This window comes from Lathyrus oleraceus, chromosome 5, assembly GCF_024323335.1.
Source record: "Lathyrus oleraceus cultivar Zhongwan6 chromosome 5, CAAS_Psat_ZW6_1.0, whole genome shotgun sequence".
In the NCBI taxonomy this organism is placed as follows: Eukaryota; Viridiplantae; Streptophyta; class Magnoliopsida; order Fabales; family Fabaceae; genus Lathyrus; species Lathyrus oleraceus.
The window spans coordinates 330,671,213-330,693,168 of NC_066583.1; the positions used below are offsets into that span (position 1 = coordinate 330,671,213).

Sequence of the window (21,956 nt, forward strand, 5' to 3'; positions counted from 1 at the left end):
CTAGAGAGATAAGCTTTGATATATTGATCTTTAAACACCACAACCTGATCACTACCTAGATGACCTTTGATATTTTGAGCACGAAAACTTTATCACCACATTGAATGACGACTTCATCTCATGACGTTGCCATCAACCCAAGATGGACTTGATCACCACATCGAATGATGACTTCACCTTACATTGTTGTCATTAAAGCTAGATGGACTTGATTACCACATCGAATGGCGACTTCACCTCACAATGTTGTCATTAACACCAAATGAACTTGATCAACATTTTTCGTGAATCCTTCACTTTAGTGTGTTGTCATTGCCAAAATCAAACACATTGTCGCAAACGTCATACCTGCACACACATACCTTCACACATATCTCCTTGAAAAACACTCGAGTATCTTAATATATACAAGAGGGTTATCATTATTAACAATGGAAGGGGCACACATCAAGAGCTTAGTTGTACATAAAGCCATAATTTGTTTTATTTGTTTATATTCTATATGAATAATGAAAACAAAAGATAAAAGATAAAATGAAAAAATAATTCTATAAATAAAAAAGTTAATTAAAAAAAGAAGCTAATAACGTCTTTTTCCATTTTATATTATATACATATATATTCCAATTCTTAAGATTCTGTGAAGGAAGTTCAAGTTGTGCCTTGCTTAACTCGTTTTCATCACTCAATGAATGCACTTTACGTGTTTGTAATAATGTTCCTTACATTACCGCAATATAATTTATTCCATCCCTTCTTTTATTTTTCCACCATAAATATGTCGCTGTATGAGTTGTAACAAACCCAAAAAGAAAAAGGAGAACTTGAATTTCATTGAACACTAGCTACTGCAATTTGGAGAAAGGCAAAGATTCTTCATATCAATTTGCTCAACCTTGGAAATAAGGTAAATGACATTCATATGATTTTTTATTTTATTTTTTAATTTAAAATTAGCTGTTGCCTCATAACCTAGAATCAATGTCACCTTAGTTTGTTTGTTTTTAATTATAATCCATGTTGTCATAAATAACAATTGCCTCATAACATATGATTGTGTATACATGCATTCCCACTCATCCAACATATATAAATTAACTAATCAGATTCCATTAGTATTAATACTCTAATGATATAATATTTAATTAGATACTAGAGTTTTAGTGCAAAATTATAAACATAAGTGGTTATGTAAAATCTCTTACTAATATCTAACTTTTATCGACCGACCCCTGGTCTGGCGTAGCCAAGTGTGGCTTGTGGTCTAGGTCGGAGGGTGTAGTGTCTTTGGCATTTATTAGCTTCTTGCTCACTCTCGACCAATATATATAATATATATAAGATTAATTACTATTCAGGCTAAAAAGTTTTACACAATCAATTTATCACCATCATCCGTTTGCATTAGTTTATAGATTTTTAAAATAAAAGTCAAACTTGTTTCAACATCGAATGATTATGATTAACTGAGGGTAAAATCAATTTACACTGTCGACGAATAATACCCGTTTGTAATTGTTTTGTTGCCTAACGGTTTTCTACCCAAGTGTTTCCCAACAAAGCTTTTGTTGATTTCTTTCAAGAACTTTCTTCCGTCTTCGTCTTCCTTTGTTAAACATTTCAATAAAGGATTTGTAAAGTCTTGTCTATACATGCTGCCATTAATGGGAGAATATGAACAATACTCCTGCTGCGATGTATTTAATGATGAGTGTCATCCAATTGCTTGATAGCTCTCTTTCAGTTTTTTCTTCAACGCCGATCACCCCACAATTTACACTAGGTTTAATAAATGTTGTAGTGAATATTTATTTATTTTTGTCTTAATATCTTTCCTATATTTGTTTCTCAGAAAACACAGACTCCAATTAAAATAATGCCTATTTGAAGTTGGTAACTGTTTATAGATGCCTAACTTTGTTTTATTGAGTTGATTTAGATGAGGAGTTTTGTGAAATTGAATAATGAGGCAAGAGAAAATGTACGATTTGTATTTTGTTTCAAACGCATTGTTGATGAGCGTGAAGAAGAAATGCTTGAGTTGGAAGTTTTGCGCGAGGTTTTGGGCGAACTTGCCCAAGAGGTAATAAGCCGGGGTGAAGATATTCCAGTTTATATTGCTTTTTGGAAAGCGGTAGTTTATAAGCTCATTCAAGAGAACACCAAAACAAAATTACAAACATGTTTTTTTGGATATTATCCTAAATACATATGGCTGTATAAAAGGGAAGAGCGAGAAATGATTCAAAGACTAATCGAAATCGGAAATGAATATATGCGAATCATTTATCACCGTTCAGATCCCCCATGCTTTTTACTAAATGGTTACATTTTTTGTAAAAGCATGGAGTCTGAATACAAAAAACTGTGGAGTACATTAATATTTCACAATAACTTTATAACTGTATTACAAGGGATAGGTGGCATCGGAAAAACTGTGTTGGCCCGTACAGTAGGTGCACTTTTAAGGCAATATGGTCAATTCACCCGTGTCGTTTATACATGTGTTTCGTTTACTCCTCGTATAAAAAAAATTCAAGATGATATTGCTGGACCTTTAGACTTGAAGTTGAAGGACTATAATGAATCAGACCGATCCAAAAAATTATGGAGTAGATTAACCAATGGTGAAAAAATTCTTCTGATAATGGATGACGTGTGGGATGAAGTCCCACTTGATTTTGCAGCAATAGGGATTCCTGATTCAGACAATCACAAAGGTTGTAGACTTCTTGTAACCTCACGTAGTAAACAAATATTCGACAAAATGGAGTGTGTTGAGAGAATTGAACTGGGACTTTTATCTGACGAAGATGCCTGGATTATGTTCCAATACTATGCCGGTATAAATAGTAGTTCCTCAAACGATGTGATATCTAAGGGACGTGTAATTGCGAAGGAATGTAAACAATTACCACTCACAATTTTTATCATCGCTAGCAATTTAAAAGACAAAAAACTTCGAGTGCATGAGTGGGATACGACAATAAAACCGTTGATGAGGTATGCATTCATTCCCAAGGTTGATGATGATATGACTAAAATCGATACACGTGTGAAGATTAGCTATGATAATATGAAAGATGAAAAAGCCAAGAGATTGTTCCTCTTATGTTCTGTATTTGGAAAAGATGAAGAAATTTCTGTTGAAATCCTAACCAGACTTTGCATAGGAGCGGGACTATTTGGGGAAGATTATTACACCTACGGAGAGGCTCGAAACCTAGTAGTTGCAGTAAAAAATAAACTCCTAGATTCTTCTTTGTTGTTGGAGATCGACGAGAAACGTGTAATGATGCAAGATTTGGTGTGTGACGTGGCTCAATCGATAAAAGACAGAGAGATTCAAAAGTCTTTCGTTGAAAGGAAAGTAGATATTAAATATCCATCATGCGAAGGGAAGGACGTGGATTTGTTATCCAGTAAGTCTGATGATTCCAAACTTGAGATTCTATTTGTCAACGTCGACAGAGATGAAGACCGCAAATGTATGGAAGTTCCAAATTCTTTCTTTGAAAATATGGCCAAGCTTAGAGTTTTGTATATTTTAGCCGAAGATGATGATACACCACTATCATTACCATATTCAATTCAGTCATTGACCAATATTCGATCTATATTGGTTAATAGTGTGGATTTAGGTGACATCTCTGTTTTAGGAAAACTGCAAAGTCTTGAAACTCTTGATTTGGTTGAATGCACAATCAATCAACTTCCAAAAGAAATTGCAAAACTAGAGAAATTGAAATTGTTGAACTTGGAGTCTTGTGTAATTAAAATGGATGACCCATTTGAAGTTATTAAAAGATGCTCATCACTTCAAGAGCTGTATTTCATAGATAGTTTTAATGGTGTTTGTGGAGAAATAGCATTACCCGAGTTGCGAAGATATCATATATGTAAAGGGTGGGTTGAAATGAATAATTGGATATCGAAGTGTGTGGTTTTTCCTACAAATGGCGATGCATATCGGTTTTCAAAAGAAACACTCATCTACTGTATGCAAACAGCAGAGGTTCTTCGACTAAACGGAATTAAGGGGAAGTGGAGAAATCTCGTGCCTGAGATTGTTCCTACAAATCTAGGTATGAATGATCTTGTTAAGCTTTGTTTGAGTTGTGATTCGAAACTACAGTTCCTCGTTGACGCTACTGGTTATCAAATGCCAAATGTCTTTTCCAAGTTGGTTGTACTAAAACTAGATAGGATGGAAAAATTGGAAGATCTATTCAATGGTGCTCTTTCCATTGATTGTTTGAAGAATTTAAAGAAGGTGTCAATCAAGGACTGTAAACATCTGCGAAGTTTGTTTAAATGCAAGCTAAATCTCTTTGGTCTAAAGGTCATCGAACTGCAGAGTTGCCCGAGGTTAGTTTCCCTATTTTCTCAACGCTTGACTTCTGGAAGCTTGGCGCTACTAGAGACATTGAAAATAGCTCATTGCGAAAGTCTGAAAAACATAATAGTAGATGAACGAATAGAGGAGGAATCAAGTAACAAATGGTATGGCTCGATGTTTCCAAAACTAAAAGTCCTTGATATTGAAGGATGTCCCCTATTAGCCTCTATATTTCCTCTTCTCTTTTTTCAAGACCTTCCGGTACTACAAACTCTTCAAATTAGAAGATGTGATGGGTTGAAATACATATTTGGTAAATACCAACATGTGGAATTCTGTTCACTAAAACAATTGGAGCTCTGCCATTTACCAAATTTCATTGCTATGTTTCGCGAATCTAAACTTCCCATATCTTCGTCTGCGAACGAGTCGTCTAATCAGCCACAGGACAATTCAGTGGCACTGGCATCAGTAAGCCTCTCACCTTCTTTCTATTATGGTTTGATTTTGAATTTCTTTTCATTCGAATTACATAATTACATTTCAGGAATCAAATTCATATTTCCTTAATATATGGGAGCGTGCTAAATGTATTCAAATACAATCAAAGATCCTTTACAATATTAAAAAGATTGAACTGTCTGAGTTCTCCGAGATAAAATCAGTATTTATCCTATCTATTGTTCCAAAACTTTTGTTGGAAAGTTTGACAATTAGGAACTGTGATGAATTGGAGCACATTATAGACTTTGGAGATTATGACAGTGGCAGCAATAATTGGGGCAGTATCTTCCCAAAATTGAAAGAGCTCTACATTGAAGGTTGCACGCAATTGGAGTACATATTTGGACGCGACACTCTTGATCAACAAAACCACATTAAGATTCTTCTTAATCTTCCAAGATTGGAATTTCTCAGTCTTTGCAATCTGCCAAGTTTAGTCGCAATGTGTCCTAAAAAATATCATACAACATTTCCTTCTTCGGCGAAACTTGAACTAATAGAATGTCCTAAGGCTACTATCAAATCAATTGGTAATTTCATAATGTATCCATTGTCAGAATCTCTTGACAATACAATCATAAAGGTATCAACCTACTCCAAGAGTAACTCACCATTGAGTTATTCCACTTAATAGTTTTTATGTATTTCAAATAGTGGACATTTACTTATGTTTTTAAAAAACATATTATAAGTCCAACTGAATCTATTAGATTAAGTATCAAATCATTTTGAAATTTTATAAATATTTATATACATCATCTATTTGATAATAATTTCGAACTCGTTTCAATCTTATTTGAAGAATGCCATGATTTCTTAACACTTGATATTATGTGCAGGAATATGATGATGACCAAATAGCTATACCTTCGCCTTCAATTTCCACAAAAGAGTCACTTACCGGGGAGGTTGAAGGTTCACAGGAAACAAATCAGATTAAAAATATAGGTGAGTACTTTTTGGATCCATTTTCATTTCTTAAGCTACCTCTTCACCTTTTTGATTTTGAACTCTCTTCATTTCCACACGTTGTGCAGGCGCTCTAAATGATAATGCTTTCATGAAAGTAAGCTCAACTACTGAGCAACAGTTTCCTAAAGATGATGCTTCTAAAGGTTTTCCAAATGGGACTGAAGTTCAAGCAACATCTGAATATGAAATCAACCTTGAGTCAGCCGAGTTTGAAATCAACCTTGAGTCAGCCGAGTTTGAAATCATGGAGACAAAAACGAAACAGACAACAGAGGGAAGGCAAGAATTTGTTATAAACGTTCCGCGTTTAATGATACCTTTTTCAGCATATATAGGAAATGAATTATTGTATTCCAACTCACTAAAGTATCTTTTAAATTTTATGTAGGGAATCAAATTAGCTAATGCCAACACAATAACATCGCCAACTCATTCGAACCAAATATTTCAACATCAGTGTCATTCTATAATTATGAGCATAAATCATCTTCACCTGTATGTAACCAAGCTTTTAAACATTTAATTATTCTTACTAGTTCCTAATAATCAAGGTGAATACACTTGGGATCAATTTTTTCATTTCTTATGCTACCTAATCATCCTTTTGATTTTGAAATCTCTTATTTTTCCTATGTTGTTCAGTTTCTTTAAATGATGATGCTTTCGTGAAAGTAAGTTCAAATATTGAGAAACAGATTCCTAAGGATGATGATAAAGTTAGAGTTTCCAAATCTCGACCTTCTACTAGCATCACATCTCCTATTGCATCTTCGTTTTCTTCAACACTTTCTAAAGGTATTTTATTGCTCCATTTTATTTTTAACTAAATTTTTTGTTTTCAAAGAAGCTATAATATTATTTGCTATAATTTCAGGGGACACTTCTCAAATGGTAGAAGATGCATTACAATTCTCTCCAGGTGCATTACGAAAACTATTTTGATAAGGAATGGTTGGATGGTGTTGAAATGCGCGCTATTGATTTCAATTCTTTCAAGGTGCAGTTTCTTCAAATGCAAGCAACATTGAAGAATCAATTTGACATCTGATCAAATAAGCTATCCACAATAATTAAATGCTAGCTATAACAGTTAAGAAGTTGTTAGAGATTAGAACCAAGAAGATATTGTGTATTGTACACAACATTAACTTTACTTGTACTATAAGTAACAGTTGTATCTACCTTTTAAATTCAATGAAGTTAGTTGAAATTACACCAAATCTTCTTGTTCATACTATGGTATTAGTTAGAACAATCTATCTTCATTCTTATCATTCATCTATTTTTTCTTCTAAGTTGATTTTTTTCTTTGCCTCACTCATCAAGACAAGGTTCTTGATTTGTTCATCATCTTCTTCTTTGATCTAATTTCTGTAAAATATCCATGCCTCCGCACGTTGCTACGGTCGGTCAGCAAGCTGACATTGATTCCATCTACTACGTCCATTCAAGTGAGGGTCCAAATTTTGTTTGCATTTCTCCAAAGTTGAATGGATCCAACTATCTTGCATGGAGAAAATCAATGCATAGAGCTCTAGGCGCGAAGAACAAACTTCAATTAGTTGACGGATCTATTGAAATTCCACCTCACCATGATCTTAATGGTAGTCAATTTTGAAATTCCACCTCACCATGATCTTAATCGTAGTCAATGGGAAATATACAATTACTTGATTCATTATTTATAATTGAATTCTGTTTCTAATCAAATTGCATCCACCATCTTTTTTCATGTCAATGCCATAGATGTTTGGACTGGCCTGAAAGATCGATTTTTCAAAGCTGACTGTATTTATAATTTTACACTTCGATTTTCCATCAATTGCCTCAAACAATCTTCTAACTCTATCATGGATTACTTCATTGATTTAAAAGGTTTATGGGAATAACCCAATGAAGATGCTTGGCTATGCAGAATGTTTGTGCATATCGACATGAAAATCAAGAGATGTAGTTTTTAACTAGTCCTAGTGATCAATTTTCAGTTGCGAGAACTCAAATTTTGTTGATGGAACCTTTACCACCAATTAACAAAGTTAATTCTATACTTAATGATCAATCCTGATGAAGAAGATAATGCCTTATTGGTAAATGCAGCTTAGGAATTCGATTACAAAGGCAAGCCATAACATTTCAAGAATTCTCCTAGACAATGTACTTTCTGCAATAGGAGTGGCCACACAGTTGGTTTTTGTTACAAAAAGCATGGTCATCCTAAATTCAACAAGAACAAGCTCCAAGAAAATGCATCAACCAGCCAGGTTTGTGATCGTGCTCAATCAAATTCATATTTTATATTCAGATGAGTTCCACCTTAATTTGATCTCCATATCCAAACTGTGTCAATTTTTGAAATGTACAATTGACTTCTCTGCTAATGAATGTGTCATATATGATTTGAGCACCAAGAACGTGATTGGTTTGGGTAAGTAGATTAGAGGTTTATACATACTACAAATGGATGCTTGTTCACTTGTTGATTACACAAAGTTTCTTCACCAACATTAATATCATCGTACCTGGTAATGCACTGTGGCATTTTAGACTAGGCCATATTTTCAATAAAAATATTAGCAATATGACTACGTTGTATCCCTCTTTTTCATGATAAAATTCCTGATGTTGATTCATTCAAAGCTTTTGGATCATTATGTTATGCTTCCAGCCTTAGTGTTCACAGGCCCAAGCTTGATCCTAAAGCAAGAAAATATATATTTATGGGTTATACAAATGGAATGAAAGGCTACACCTTTCAAAACATTAACACCAAAGAAACTTTTACCTCAAGAAATGTGTCATTCCATGAACATATTTTACCACACACCACACAAACACCTTATTCATATCAATCATGGACATACTATCCAAGTTCATCCCCGGCCATTTCACAACCACCACCTCACCTCATACTGATCCTGATCAGAATATCAGTCCTGAACCATAATCTTTTAAAAACTAACCACCATGTCCCTCCTTATATGACATCCTTGAAGTCAATCAAAATTCACCTACACCTATTCAAAACATACCTGACACCAATAGCCAATTTATTGTACCACTTTGTGCATCTTCAAGAGTTACACACTATGTATGCTCCACATCTCAAAATTCCAAACAATCATTTAAAGGTATACTCTATCCTATATCTCTCTCCAAGTCTTATTCTAATCTCTCTACACCCCAATATCATTATTCATTGTCTTTATCATCACACGCTAAGCCTGGAACTTATGCTGAGGCTTGTAAATTTGATTGTTAGAACCAAGCTATGCAAGCTGAACTTAAGTCTCTTTAGAAGACAGATACTTGAAAAATAGTGAATTACACAAGGAATTCAAAATCAAAGATCTAGGATAGTTAAAGTACTTTCTTGGAATATAAGTTGCTCATTCCAAACTTGGAATTTCTTTATATGAAAGGAAGTATTGTTTGTACCTTTTATAAGATTAAAAAATGTTATGTGCCAAGTCAGTTTCCACACCATCAGATCCATCGGCAAAATTTCACAAAGATGCTAGCACATCATATCATGATATTCTTGCATATAGAAGGCTATTTGGAAGACTGTTTTACCTTAAGGCTATCAAACATGAAATATTATTTTGCACCCAACAATAAATTCATTTTCTATCTGCTTCAAATGTGAAATGTTTCAATGCAGTCATTTGTGTCCTCTAAAATTCTATTCCTAAGGGGATAGATGTTGAATACGTAAGATGTTGGGACAGTTGATCTAACTACTTAAACTAGTTAAGGTAGTAATATGAAAACAATAAAAACACAATGTAGAAAGCAATGAAATAACACGAGATTTGTAACCCATTTCGATAAAACCGCACTTACGTCTAGGGGACACTCTACCCAAGAAAAAAAATTCACTACTTCGAATTAATACAATTAGTCTTCTATGAACATCAACCCCGTGATGTTGAATGCCCCTTCTTAATCCTAGTGACTTTCTTCTATTTAGGACTCCCCTAAATATGAGAACCCCTCTCACTTTCTTCGATCACTAACCCTAGTGATCAACTTCAATAACAACTCTATTGAATGTTGAATTTATAACTCAACTAAAACAAATAAAAAAATAACTATGTCAAGTTACTGAAACATAGAGTGGTGTACAAAATATAGATTCAACACTAATAAACCATTAGCATGGAATACAAGAAACAACGGACTCACAAACCCTAGACACAAAGAGCTTAATCTTGTCAACAAAACCACAAGTAAAACATGAGATTTGAGTCTCCTTATATAGAAGTTTCTTATGGGTTTTTCCACTTGGATTTCTGCATTTATTTCGTCATGAATAATAGTTGAATTAGTTGGATTTGATTTTCTCCATAAATCTCTCGAACAAAAGATATGATTTGTTATATTTCAAATTCAAATTTAAATTTGATTTGATCTTCAATAACAAACATTGACAAATAATCTGCAACAGATCTGATTGAGATTTAATCACAAATTTTATACCAAATAACATTCATCATGGCCTACTAACCAGGGTCAGCTATTGCTAAGCACACATGTTGGAACATCGTGTTCCACATGTTTCACTAGTACATCAAAATTAACTCTTCTTCCTGAATTGTAGATCTTATTTGTAGAGTGAATCTTGGATAGAATAATTCTGAACCAAAACTACAATATCATATGTCAATTGCTAGAGATCAGATGTTGGAGCACACATGTTAAAACATCGTGTACCACATGCGTCCTTTTTCCACCAGAAAAAAATTGAACAAGCTCCATGTTGTTGTGCATAATGCAACCAATCCTAAAAGGACAAACATCCTCAAGTACTTGAAATCATGTCCTGGAAGGGGAATATTCATATCTAGAGACTCACAAATCAAGCGACAATGATACTCAAATTCTAATTGGGTTGGATGATAGGATACTAGAAGGTCAATTTCAGGTTAATGTTTCTTTTTTGAAAGATCCCTCATTTCATGGAAAACCAAGAGTTAATTGATTGTCTCTAAATCATCAAGTGAAAGTGAATATCGAGTTTTAACTGCTACCTCATGTGAACTTCAATGGATTGTATATTTGTTAAAGGATTTAAAGGTTGAATACATAAAAACACCAGTGCTATATAATGATAATCAAAGTTCTTTACACATTGAAGCAACTCGTGTGTTTATTGAAAGAACCAAACACTTAGAGATTGATTGTCATATTGTTAGAGAGAAAATGTTGAATGGATCGATAAAGTTTGCTATCATGTTCCTCATAGGATCATCTGGAAGATTTCGTAATTAAGTCATTGTAACCTGAACCTTTTAATAGATTATTATCCAAGTTAACTACGCTTGGTATTTATCAACCATTAATTTGTGGAAGGGTGTTACAAGATGCATTTTCTTCAAATGAAAACAACATTGAAGAATCAATTTGACATGTAATCAAATAAGCTAATCACAATAACTAATTGTTAATTATAACAATTAAGAAGTTTTTAGAGATTAGAATCCAATAAGAGCTTGTGCGTTGTACATAGCATGGACTTTGTTTGTACTACAAGGTAAAAGTTGTATCCACCGTTTAAATTTAATGAAGTTACTTAAAATTACACAAATCTTCTTGTTCATAATACATTGCGAAAACTATTGACAGGTTATCAAAGAAGTTGAAGAGATATGTTTAATGATATATTTATTTAATGCACATGTGGAAGATCTTAAGGATGCTTTAATCGCCCCGTTTGGCTATTAGACTATAGGAGTATTTGTTGGAATTTTTATCCTTGAATATATATATATTAATAATGACTTCTTCTTTTTTGTTTGTCAAGGTACTCTGATATTTTTGTTAGTTGTGTTGTACTCTTTTTCCTTCCTCAAATTTTATTCTAATGGATTTTTTTTAAAAGGTTTTTAATGAGGTAGATGTGGAAACTTTTTGTTCTCTTTGCTTAGATTTTGGTTTAGTTCCTCCATTGTAATTTTATTCTATTTTTTTTTGTTTATTATTACTTTTTTGCTTTCAGTATTATAGATAAATCACACACTTAAAATAATAAAAAGTCTTTTACTTTTATTTAAAATAAAATAAAAAACGTTTTTCAAGCCTAGCCAATTTATTATGGGTTTATCAGCTTGATTAGAAAAATATTTTTCAAAATTGTCTAATCAAACTTCTATTGAATTATAATATTCTCTAATAACGAATATATATATATATATATATATATATATATATATATATATATATATATATATATATATATATATATATATATATATATATATATATCTTTTAATTTGAGCAGTCACAGTCAATTATTGACATTGTCTAGTCGATTAGGTCAATTTATGTCCTGATCCATAAATAAAGAGTTTCTCTATCATTTCAAATCATTGAAAAAATATAAAAAGTCTCACTTTTAATTTCTTTAATCACGTCTCTAAAAACCTTCTTATTTTCTCATAAACTTTAGCCATAGGGCTCTATGAATGTTATTCAGTCTTATGGATGATATTGTTTAGGGTGAGGGTGTAATTTTAAATTTACCAAGAGCATGCATTTTATCTGAAGTAAATTATTCTTCAATAAGAAGTGATTATTGTGGTTGAGATATAAATCAATTTAAAATCTCTTATTTGTATTTGGGGGGATTAGTCTTACTCTCTGTTTTGGTTAGTGAACTTTGTATCTTTAAAAGCTCTATTTTGATTCGTGGAAATCAGCCAGTGAATATCTCCACAATGGGTTTTAAGCTCGTCACAGTTAAAAGCTCTATTGGTTCGAGATCATCTTGGTGATAAAATCTCCCTTGTTTTCTGAGTTGAGCCTAGTGTAAAAGTTCAGTAGGTTGAGACCAGCCCGATAAAAGTATAAGTTCAGTTTGTGGTCAGCCCATGCAAACCATCGATTCGGTTCAGAGGATAACAATTTTAAAAGTTATGCTTGGTTCAAGACAAGCTTGTGCAAAATCTTTGTTTAGTGTAAATACTAACCGCTTAAATTTTGTTCGTTGTTTGGTTTATAAACTATCCACTACAAGCTCTATTTTGTTGTTTGTTTAGACATTAACCTAGAAACTCCATTTCCTTGTATAAGGGGATTCGTGGGCTTAACCTTCCGAAATATCTCAAGAATTAGTGAATACTCTCAGGATCATTTTTTGGGGAAGAGGAGTAGGTCACTTCATTGGAGTGAACCTCTACAATTCTCTACTTTCACTTTTTGTTGTACCCTTATCTCTTTATTTTCCATTTAATTTCTTTATTCTGAATTTCGGCTGCATATTTATTCAAAATGTTTTACAAAATATTTTCAAATTCTAATTTCAAAAATAATGTTGATTTAAATCAATGATTTTCAAATATCCATAATTCACCTTCCCCCTTGATTTCTTTATTCTGAATTTCTACTGCATATTTATTCAAATGTTTTACAAGATGTTTTCAAATTCTAATTTCAAAAATAATTTTAATTTAAATCAATGGTTTTCAAATATCCATAATTCACCTTCTAATCACCTCTCTAAAAACCTTCTTATTTTCTCATATACTTTAGCCATAGGGCTCTATGAATGTTCTTCAGTCTTATGGATGATATTGTGTAGGGTGAGGGTATAATTTTAAATTTATCAAGAGCATGCATATTATATTGAGTAAATTATTCTTCAATAAGAAGTGATTATTGTGGTTGAGATATAAATCACTTTAAAATCTCTTATTTGTATTTGTGGGGATTAGTCTTACTCTTTGTTTGGTTAGTGAGATTTGCTTGTTTAAAAGCTCTCTTTTGATTCGTGGAAATCAGCCAGTGAATATCTCCCCAATGGGTTTTGAGCCTGTCATAGTTAAAAACTATATTGGTTTGAGATTATTTTGGTGATAAAATCTCCCTTGTTTTCTAAGTTGAGCCCTGTGTAAAAATTTAGTAGGTTGAGACCAGCCCGATAAAAGTATAGGTTTGGTTTGTGGTCAGCCCATGTAAACCCTCAATTTGGTTCAGAGGATAACAATTTTAAAAGTTATGCTTTGTTCAAGACTAGCGTGTGAAAAATCTTTGTTTAGTGTAAATACTAACCGCTTAAATTTTGTTTGTTGTTTGGTTTAGAAACTATCCACTACAAGCTCTATTTTTTTTGTTTGGTTAGACGTTAATCTAGAAACTCCATTTCCTTGTATAAGGGGATTCGTGGGTTTAACCTTCTGAAATATCTCAAGAATTAGTGAATACTCTCAAGATAATTTTTTTAGGAGAGGAGTAGGTCACTTCATTGGAGTGAACCTCTATAATATTCTAGTTTCACTTTTTGTTCTCTTATCTCTTTATTTTCCACTTAATTTCTTTATTCTGAATTTCTGATGTATATTTATTCAAATGTTTTACAAGATGTTTTCAAATTCTAATTTCAAAAATAATTTTAATTTAAATCAATGATTTTCAAATATCCACAATTCACCTCCCTCCGCCCTTGTGTATGGAGTCATATGTCTAACAAGTTGCATCGGAGTCTAACTCTTGTTAAAAGATTAATCGTCGCAAGAGGAAGATGACCTCCAACAATTATTTTAACAAGTTGAATTTCCTAAACATACTTCCACCATTTAATGGTGATAGGTTTTAATTGTGGAAATCTATATTTAAATTATCCATTTAAAATTTTGATCTATAATTATTGGAAATCATAATCAACGGTATGTTTATCACTACTCATTGCATAAATGGTGAAGTAGTAGATAAACTAGATTTTCTTTGGTCGCTGGAAGAAAAGATAGAGTTTGAAAATGATTTTAAAATTAATTTTTTTTAGCCATGTCTTGAAATGAAAATCATTTTTTCTATGTTCTTAAGTTAATTCTTCCAAGGAAATGTGAGACACTCTTGAAATTATATATGGAAATTTCCAACTATTGAACAAAAGGGAATGAACACACGAGGAGAAGAAGATGAATGCTTCTTTTACAAATATTTTTTGAGCTTTAAAAATGTTGCAAATAATTATAGAACGTTTGTCATTAAAAAATACCTAAGAATTAAAAATTAGAAACAAAAATCTGATCTAATCCTTAAATCGTGAGATGGGAATGTTTACCATCTTCAAGAAAAGATGAAAGAATGATCTCAAACTTAGAATAATATTTAGCAACTTCATAAAAGAAATCTTTTGAAGAAGGAGAAGAAGAAGAAGAAGAAACCAACTCTAGTAATCTCCTTCGAGAGAACAATCTTAGCGGTTTAACGGTTTTTCGAAGATTCGGTGTCACATGGAGAAACTTCGTAAAGAAAATAATATGATGGAGAAGTTTTATCCATTAGAAATGATGACGAAGTCTCAATAAGCCATATCCTCAAAGACTCAACTTCAAGGGAAAATCTAGAAGAATCAACCTCTAGTAGAATCCTTGAAGAATCTTCTTCCAACCAAGAATATGAACAAGTTTACTTGAAAACATCTCATGAAGAAAAGGACTGTGAGGTAACAAAGCTACCATACAATAAATTGTTTAGATTAAACGCTAAAGTAATAAAGGAACATGATACTATTGAAAAGAGTAACATAGATCTTAAAGAATACATTGAATTTCTTGAAAATAGCAATGAAATAATTTAGTATGAAATAGATGATATTAGAAACAAAGCTAAAACATGTGAGACTTGCGTCTCGATGGAAAAATAAGTGAAAGATTTGCATGAAACCCTAAGAGTAAAGTTACTAAAAGGAAAGAAAGCCTATATTTGATTCTATCAAATCAAAGTCCTTCCTTGAATAAAAATGGATTAGGGTTTAAATCTACTAGATCACATACCAAAGGTTTAATAAGAAGAAATTGAATCACCATGTTAACAAATGCTCCTATTGTGATAAACTTGGTATCTTAGAGCCATTTTATTTTGATATGTTAAGAAGGTTTAAAGGTGAAAACCTAGTATGCTTCGTAGTTAACTGAAGTTGTAACACATATTAAATGTAGTTGTGTAAGGAAAAATTTATATCTTTGAGTATACCTGACATGCCTGATAGTGTTTTGTTGTATTAAAGCTTGTGATCTAAGAAAACTCATTGATGGTGTATATCAACAATTGTTATAAAAGAAAATGTTCATTGAGGATAGTCTTAACATTTATGATATGTGATGATTGATTAACCTCCATGTAGGTTTCACTATGCCAAAGAAGACCTTAGACATCATTTTTTTTATTTTAGATAATGCTTTAAAGCACTGTCTATTCTAGCGCTGTTATAGGTGTCGCTACCGGGATTTTACGATAACGAAACTGGGACTAAAGAGAATGCCAAAGAGAGGCAAAGTCAGAAGAGTCGCCACCGAATTTTATTTAGTTTACCTCTATCAGAGAGGAGAGGGGAAATAGTCGATAAAACCCTCAGAAAAGAGACGTGCACGGGAAGCGCTAAAAGAGAATAAGGAATCGGTCTCGCAACCGAGATTTGGGTTCGAAAGTCAGTTACGTAAGGGGAAGGTATTAGCACCCCTTACGTCCATGGTACTCCATGGGAACCATTTGGGTTGTTTTACATACATGGGATTTATCTATTATTGTTTTATTTTCAAAAGAATGTGTGAAAAGAAGGGGGTCTTTTTGTTATTATAGTGCTCGCCAAGGATTCAGGCCCTTGTGCCTACGTATCACTCATTCGGGGATGAGGAATCAGAGCTCCGTAGTTCGGAGTAGAAAATGTTTGTGTGTTGGTTGATTTTACCTTTGAGAAAAGGGTTTTCAGGATGATGCCCTAAGGCACAAATATGAGTTTGATGAGTTGTATTGTTTTTACCTTTAATAAGGGTTTTATCAAAGAATGTTTGTGATTATATTGTACTAAAGTCTATTGGCAGAGGTGATTATTCTAGACAACAAGTCAAACGTCTTGCGTCCAAGATAATCAGAGTAAGGGTAGGAATGCTCCATTCTCACTCATTCTCCACCACTTAAGGCTCGTGACGCACAATAACAATCGTAATTATTAAGTGTTTTGAATTTGATTATGAAAATGCCACTTGACGTTGAATCAAGGGTTTGTTTTATTTAATTATGAAATTTGGCTTATGCAACATGAATGCAAAGTAACCAACAATGAATTGAAGGGTCTCATTGTAAGGTAGCCCAAGAGAAAGCCTTTTGTGTGAAAAAGTGACCTAAGATAAACAAAGGATAATGCTCTTACAAACATGTCCCCCTAAGGTGGTGCCATGATGCCATTCTTACAACATGCATGTAAGTTACAAATGAAAATCCAAGTGTTTACAAAGTATCACAAAGAGTGAAGGAAGGCCTCCAAGCAAAAGTCCTAAGATGAAATCCTCTAAGTCCCAAGTTGATTAAGAGTGGAGTGAATATTTTTGGTCTTTATCATTTTATCATGTTTTTGTTATTTTTTAGTGTATGATGATAATAAAATAAATAACAAGTAAATAAACATGCATGATGAGTTTGTACAATGATGATGATAATGAGGACTTGAATGTAAATGAATAATAAAATAAATTGCAAGGAAGTAAAGTGCAATAATATAAATGTTAGAAGTTAGTGGTTAATGGTTAGTGGTTAGTAGAATAACAATAAGCAAATAGAATAACAAGTTAATGTAAAGAGAATGGTTTCATCTATGTATCAAATAACCCAAATATGGTTGAAATAGAGGCCATCTATCAATGCCTCAAAGTATCATGAATGATCTATTGATCAACCATTAATAGGTTTGAAGTATTGAAGATTTAATCAACTCTAAACAATCATGGTCATGATCTAATAGAACTCATCAACCAAATAAATGTAACAACAAGTCAACAATAAATATTAAATGATAACAAGAAACAATATAAAGGAAATGGTTTCATCTATGTATCAAATGACCCAAACATGGTTAAAATAGAGGCAACCTATCAATGCCTCAAAGTATCAAGAAGGATCTATTGATCAATCATTAATAGATTTGAAATATTGAAGGTTTTATCAACTCTAAACAACCATAGTCATGATCTAATAGATCTCATCAACCAAATAAATGTAAATGATAACAAGAAACAAAGTTTGATTGAAAATGGTGGATAAAAAGTAGTAAGAGCAAAGAATCCCCAAAAGGGTGTAAACCCAACAAAAACCACTTGTCTCAAAGTTGACTCAAATATCTCTCAAAATACAACCCAAGAGTAAAAATCCATTTTCAAACACAAAACAAAACCAAAAATATCAAGGAGTTTGAGTCCAAAATATTACCAAGATTGTGGTGTCAAAACTAGGTTGTTGTTGTGTTTGGGTTTAAGAATGAAGCAAAAAGCTTGGAAGAGGGTGGTTATGGTTGTTGTGGTGGAAAAATGGAAGGGAAGAAAGTTGTATGTTTATGTGGTGGTGGTGAATGATTATGTAAGTGAAATTCACAAGTTTGCTACTGTTTTTGTTGTGTGGAGATGGTGGATTTTTTACATGGTGGTTGGGTGGTTCAAAGGAGAAAAAAGGGTTTGGGTGAGTTAGGGTTTAGATTGAAAAGAGAGAGCTTGAATGTGATTTGTACAGAGGTTTTGTGGCTTTCAAGCTTGAAAAATGAGTGGGGATAGTGCTCTATTTATAGGGGAAGCAAATGGGTTGAAGTGAGTGAAAGAAAAGGTCCCCTGGGTAAAAAACAGAGCTTTTTCTGTTGTCTGCGCAGGTGTAATTGGTTACCCTGATTAGGGTAATCGGTTACACAGTCCCAAAATGGCCAAAAAATCAGTTTTTGGTCTGGGTAATCGGTTACCCTGATTAGGGTAACCGGTTACCCAAATTTTATTTTATTTTTAAATAATGAATGTATGTATGTGCAGTAGGGTCATGTATCAGATGAAAATTGTATCGGGGTAGGGTGAATTTTGGGGTATGACAGCTGCCCCTATTTAATCTTCTCGAACCTGAATGTTTAGATAGCAACGACTTCCACACATCCAAGGTAAGAGAGGATTAAATAAATAAAAATATCCAAAAATTCACCCTATTGGGAATGAAATGAATATGATATGAAGTGATGGGTATTTGTGAAGGTATTTCATGGGATGGAAAATAAATTTGATATGAAATCATCTATTGAGGATAGTTTATGTTATTATGTGGGGAGGACATGGGTTAGTTGTATGATGGTTATGTCATGATGTGTATGATATGCAATGTATGTTATGGTGTGTAACATAAGTATCTCTTCAACTGGAAAACAAAGAGAAAAGCTTCATGACAAAAGGTCAAGAAGAAAGATGAGATGGAATATGACTTCGTTGGGGATAAGTTTCTTATGTAAAAGATAGTGAAAATCCCTAACAACGGCTGAGAAGATTTTAGTTCAGTGACGCTTCCTAGCAATGGCTAGAATACCTGAAATCTAAAGGTGTAGATCCCTAGCAACGGTTGGGGAAATTTTAGTTCAGTGACGCTTCCTAGCAATTACTGGAATACCTGAAATCTAAAGATGTAGATCCCTAACAACGACTATGGAGGTTTTAGTTCAGTGACGCTTCCTAGCAAAGGCTGGAATACCTGAAATCTAAAGGTGCAGATCCCTAGCAACGACTAGGGAGGTTTTAGTTCAGTGACGCTTCCTAGCAATGGCTGGAATACCTGAAATCTAAAGGTGCAGATCCCTAGCAACGACTAGGAAGGTTTTAGTTCAGTGACACTTCCTAGCAAAGGCTGAAATACCTAAAATCTAAAGGTGAAGATCCCTAGCAACGACTAGGGAGGTTTTAGTTCAGTGACGCTTCCTAGCAATGGCTGGAATACCTGAAATCTAAAGGTACAGATCCCTAGCAACGACTATGGAGGTTTTAGTTCAGTAGCGCTTCCTAGCAAAGGCTGAAATACCTGAAATCTAAAGGTATAAATCCCTAACAACGGTTGGGGATATTTGAATTTTAAAAATGTCAATCCCTAGCAATGGCTGGGAAGGTTTGAATTTGAAAAGTATCAATCCCTAGCAACGGCGGGGAAGGTTTGAGTTTGAAAAGTGTCAATCCCTAGCAACGGCTGGGAAGGTTTGATTTTTGAAAGTGTCAATCCCTAGCAACGGCTGGGAAGGTTTGATTTTTGAAAGTGTCAATCCCTAGTAACGGCTGGGAAGGTTTGATTTTTGAAAGTGTGCAAAAGGCACAGAAGTACTTGCAAAAGGTAGGTGAATAGATATGGTGGTTATCATACACAAAGTAGAGGAAAATTTACGGTAGGCACGAAAAACTCATTATATCCCTCAGGCACAGCGGTGGGGATGAAATTTTCGAAATATGGCTACCACTTGGGACTTGCCAAACCTACATCAGGCGTTTTAAGACAAACGATAAGAAAATAGGTCAATCGTACAATCTCTCATTTTTGCTTAACATGCAAAGTTGATAAAGGTAAACTTTCTCGTGCAAAAGGCAACAAGGAGGCTTGCAAAAAGGCAAAACAGGGTTTTCCCTTGCAAAAAGCAGAGGGTTCTCGCAAAAGGCGAGGTACTGACAAAGGGCCAACAATATTTGCAAAAGGCAAATAAAAAGAGATACTTTGGGGAAACCTATTGGGGTTGTTCACGGGGACCCTTGCACTTTCAAGAAAGGCTTGAATCCAACTTATGCTAAACATACTTGCCCCAATATGAAGAGTATGTTATGATGCAATGTTATGCATGTAAAATGTCGATGTATGCTCGGGCTGCTGGGGTATCCAAATGCATGGTCTATGGATTGTGCCAAGTATGGTTGGGCTTTAGTGGGACTTTCCGTTTCGGCGGGAAAAATTATGCATGAAGTGATGCATGCAATGCATGTGGGACTGCAACTGGGTATTTGGATTTTTGTAGGGATTTATTTTTGTTTCCAATGAGAGATTATCATCAAATGGTTGATGGAAAAGGGTGTCGTCATCAAAGGGTTGATGGAAAAAAGTTTGTCATCGTCAAAGGGTTGACGAAAAGGTAATTTGTCTTCGTCAAAGGGTTGACGGAAAGGTAATTTGTCTTCGTCAAAGGGTTGACGGAAAGAAACTATTGTAAAATGTCGTCATCAAAGAGCTGATGGAAAAAAGTTTGTCATCGTCAAAGGGTTGATGGAAAGGTAATTTGTCTTCGTCAAAGGGTTGACGGAAAAAAGTTTGTCATCGTCAAAGGGTTGACGGAAAAGAATTTGTCTTCGTCAAAGGGTTGACGGAAAGGTAATTTGTCTTCGTCAAAGGGTTGACGGAAAAAAGTTTGTCATCATCAAAGGGTTGACGGAAAAGAATTTGTCTTCGTCAAAGGGTTGACGGAAAGGTAATTTGTCTTCGTCAAAGGGTTGACGGAAAAAAGTTTGTCATCGTCAAAGGGTTGACGGAAAAGAATTTGTCTTCGTCAAAGGGTTGACGGAAAATAATTTGTCTTCGTCAAAGGGTTGACGGAAAGGTAATTTGTCTTCGTCAAAGGATTGACGGAAAGGTAATTTGTCTTCGTCAAAGGGTTGATCGGAAAGGTAATTTGTCTTCGTCAAAGGGTTGACGGAAAAAAGTTTGTCGTCGTCAAAGGGTTGACGGAAAAGAATTTGTCTTCGTCAAAAGGTTGACGGAAAGGTAATTTGTCTTCGTCAAAGGGTTGACGGAAAAGAGTTCATCATCGTCAAAGGGTTGACGGAAAGGTAATTTGTCTTCGTCAAAGGGTTGACGGAAAATAGTTTGTCATCGTCAAAGGGTTGACGGAAAGGTAATTTGTCTTCGTCAAAGGGTTGACGGAAAGGTAATTTGTCTTCATCAAAGGGTTGACAGAAAGGTAATTTGTCATCGTCAAAGGGTTGACGGAAAAGAATTTGTCTTTGTCAAATGGTTGACGGAAAAAAGTTTGTCATCGTCAAAGGGTTGACGGAAAGGTAATTTGTCTTCTTCAAAGGGTTGACGGAAAGGTAATTTGTCTTCGTCAAAGGGTTGACGAAAAAGGTAATTTGTCTTCGTCAAAGGGTTGACGGAAAAGGTAATTTGTCTTCGTCACAGGGTTGACGGAAAGGTAATTTGTCTTTGTCAAAGAGTTGACGGAAAAAAGTTTGTCATCGTCAAAGGGTTGACGGAAAGGTAATTTGTCTTCGTCAAAGGGTTGACGGAAAAGAGTTTGTCATCGTCAAAGGGTTGATGGAAAGAAGGGTAGGTTATGTCCTCATTGAAGGGTTGATGGGGAGGATTTATTATGTTATGTATG

General features: G+C 34.0%; 1 protein-coding gene across 3 annotated transcripts; it reads left to right on the top strand.

Annotated features, from left to right (window-relative positions):
• The first annotated feature begins 798 nt into the window (after window positions 1-798).
• Window positions 799-7,029, top strand: LOC127084407 (disease resistance protein SUMM2). Of its 3 annotated transcripts, none has more exons than XM_051024856.1 (8): window positions 799-907; window positions 1,940-4,810; window positions 4,887-5,426; window positions 5,683-5,791; window positions 5,881-6,094; window positions 6,204-6,610; window positions 6,690-6,734; window positions 6,819-7,029. In XM_051024856.1, the coding sequence occupies exons 2-6, from the start codon at window positions 1,940-1,942 to the stop codon at window positions 6,214-6,216; spliced, it is 3,747 nt and encodes a 1,248-aa protein (XP_050880813.1). In that variant the 5' UTR covers window positions 799-907; the 3' UTR covers window positions 6,217-6,610; window positions 6,690-6,734; window positions 6,819-7,029. The 3 variants fall into 3 exon arrangements, with proteins under 3 accessions (XP_050880813.1, XP_050880812.1, XP_050880811.1); XM_051024855.1 differs by having other exon boundaries at window positions 6,204-6,310; window positions 6,458-6,610; window positions 6,690-7,029; XM_051024854.1 differs by having other exon boundaries at window positions 6,690-7,029.
• Window positions 7,030-21,956: the final 14,927 nt, after the last annotated feature.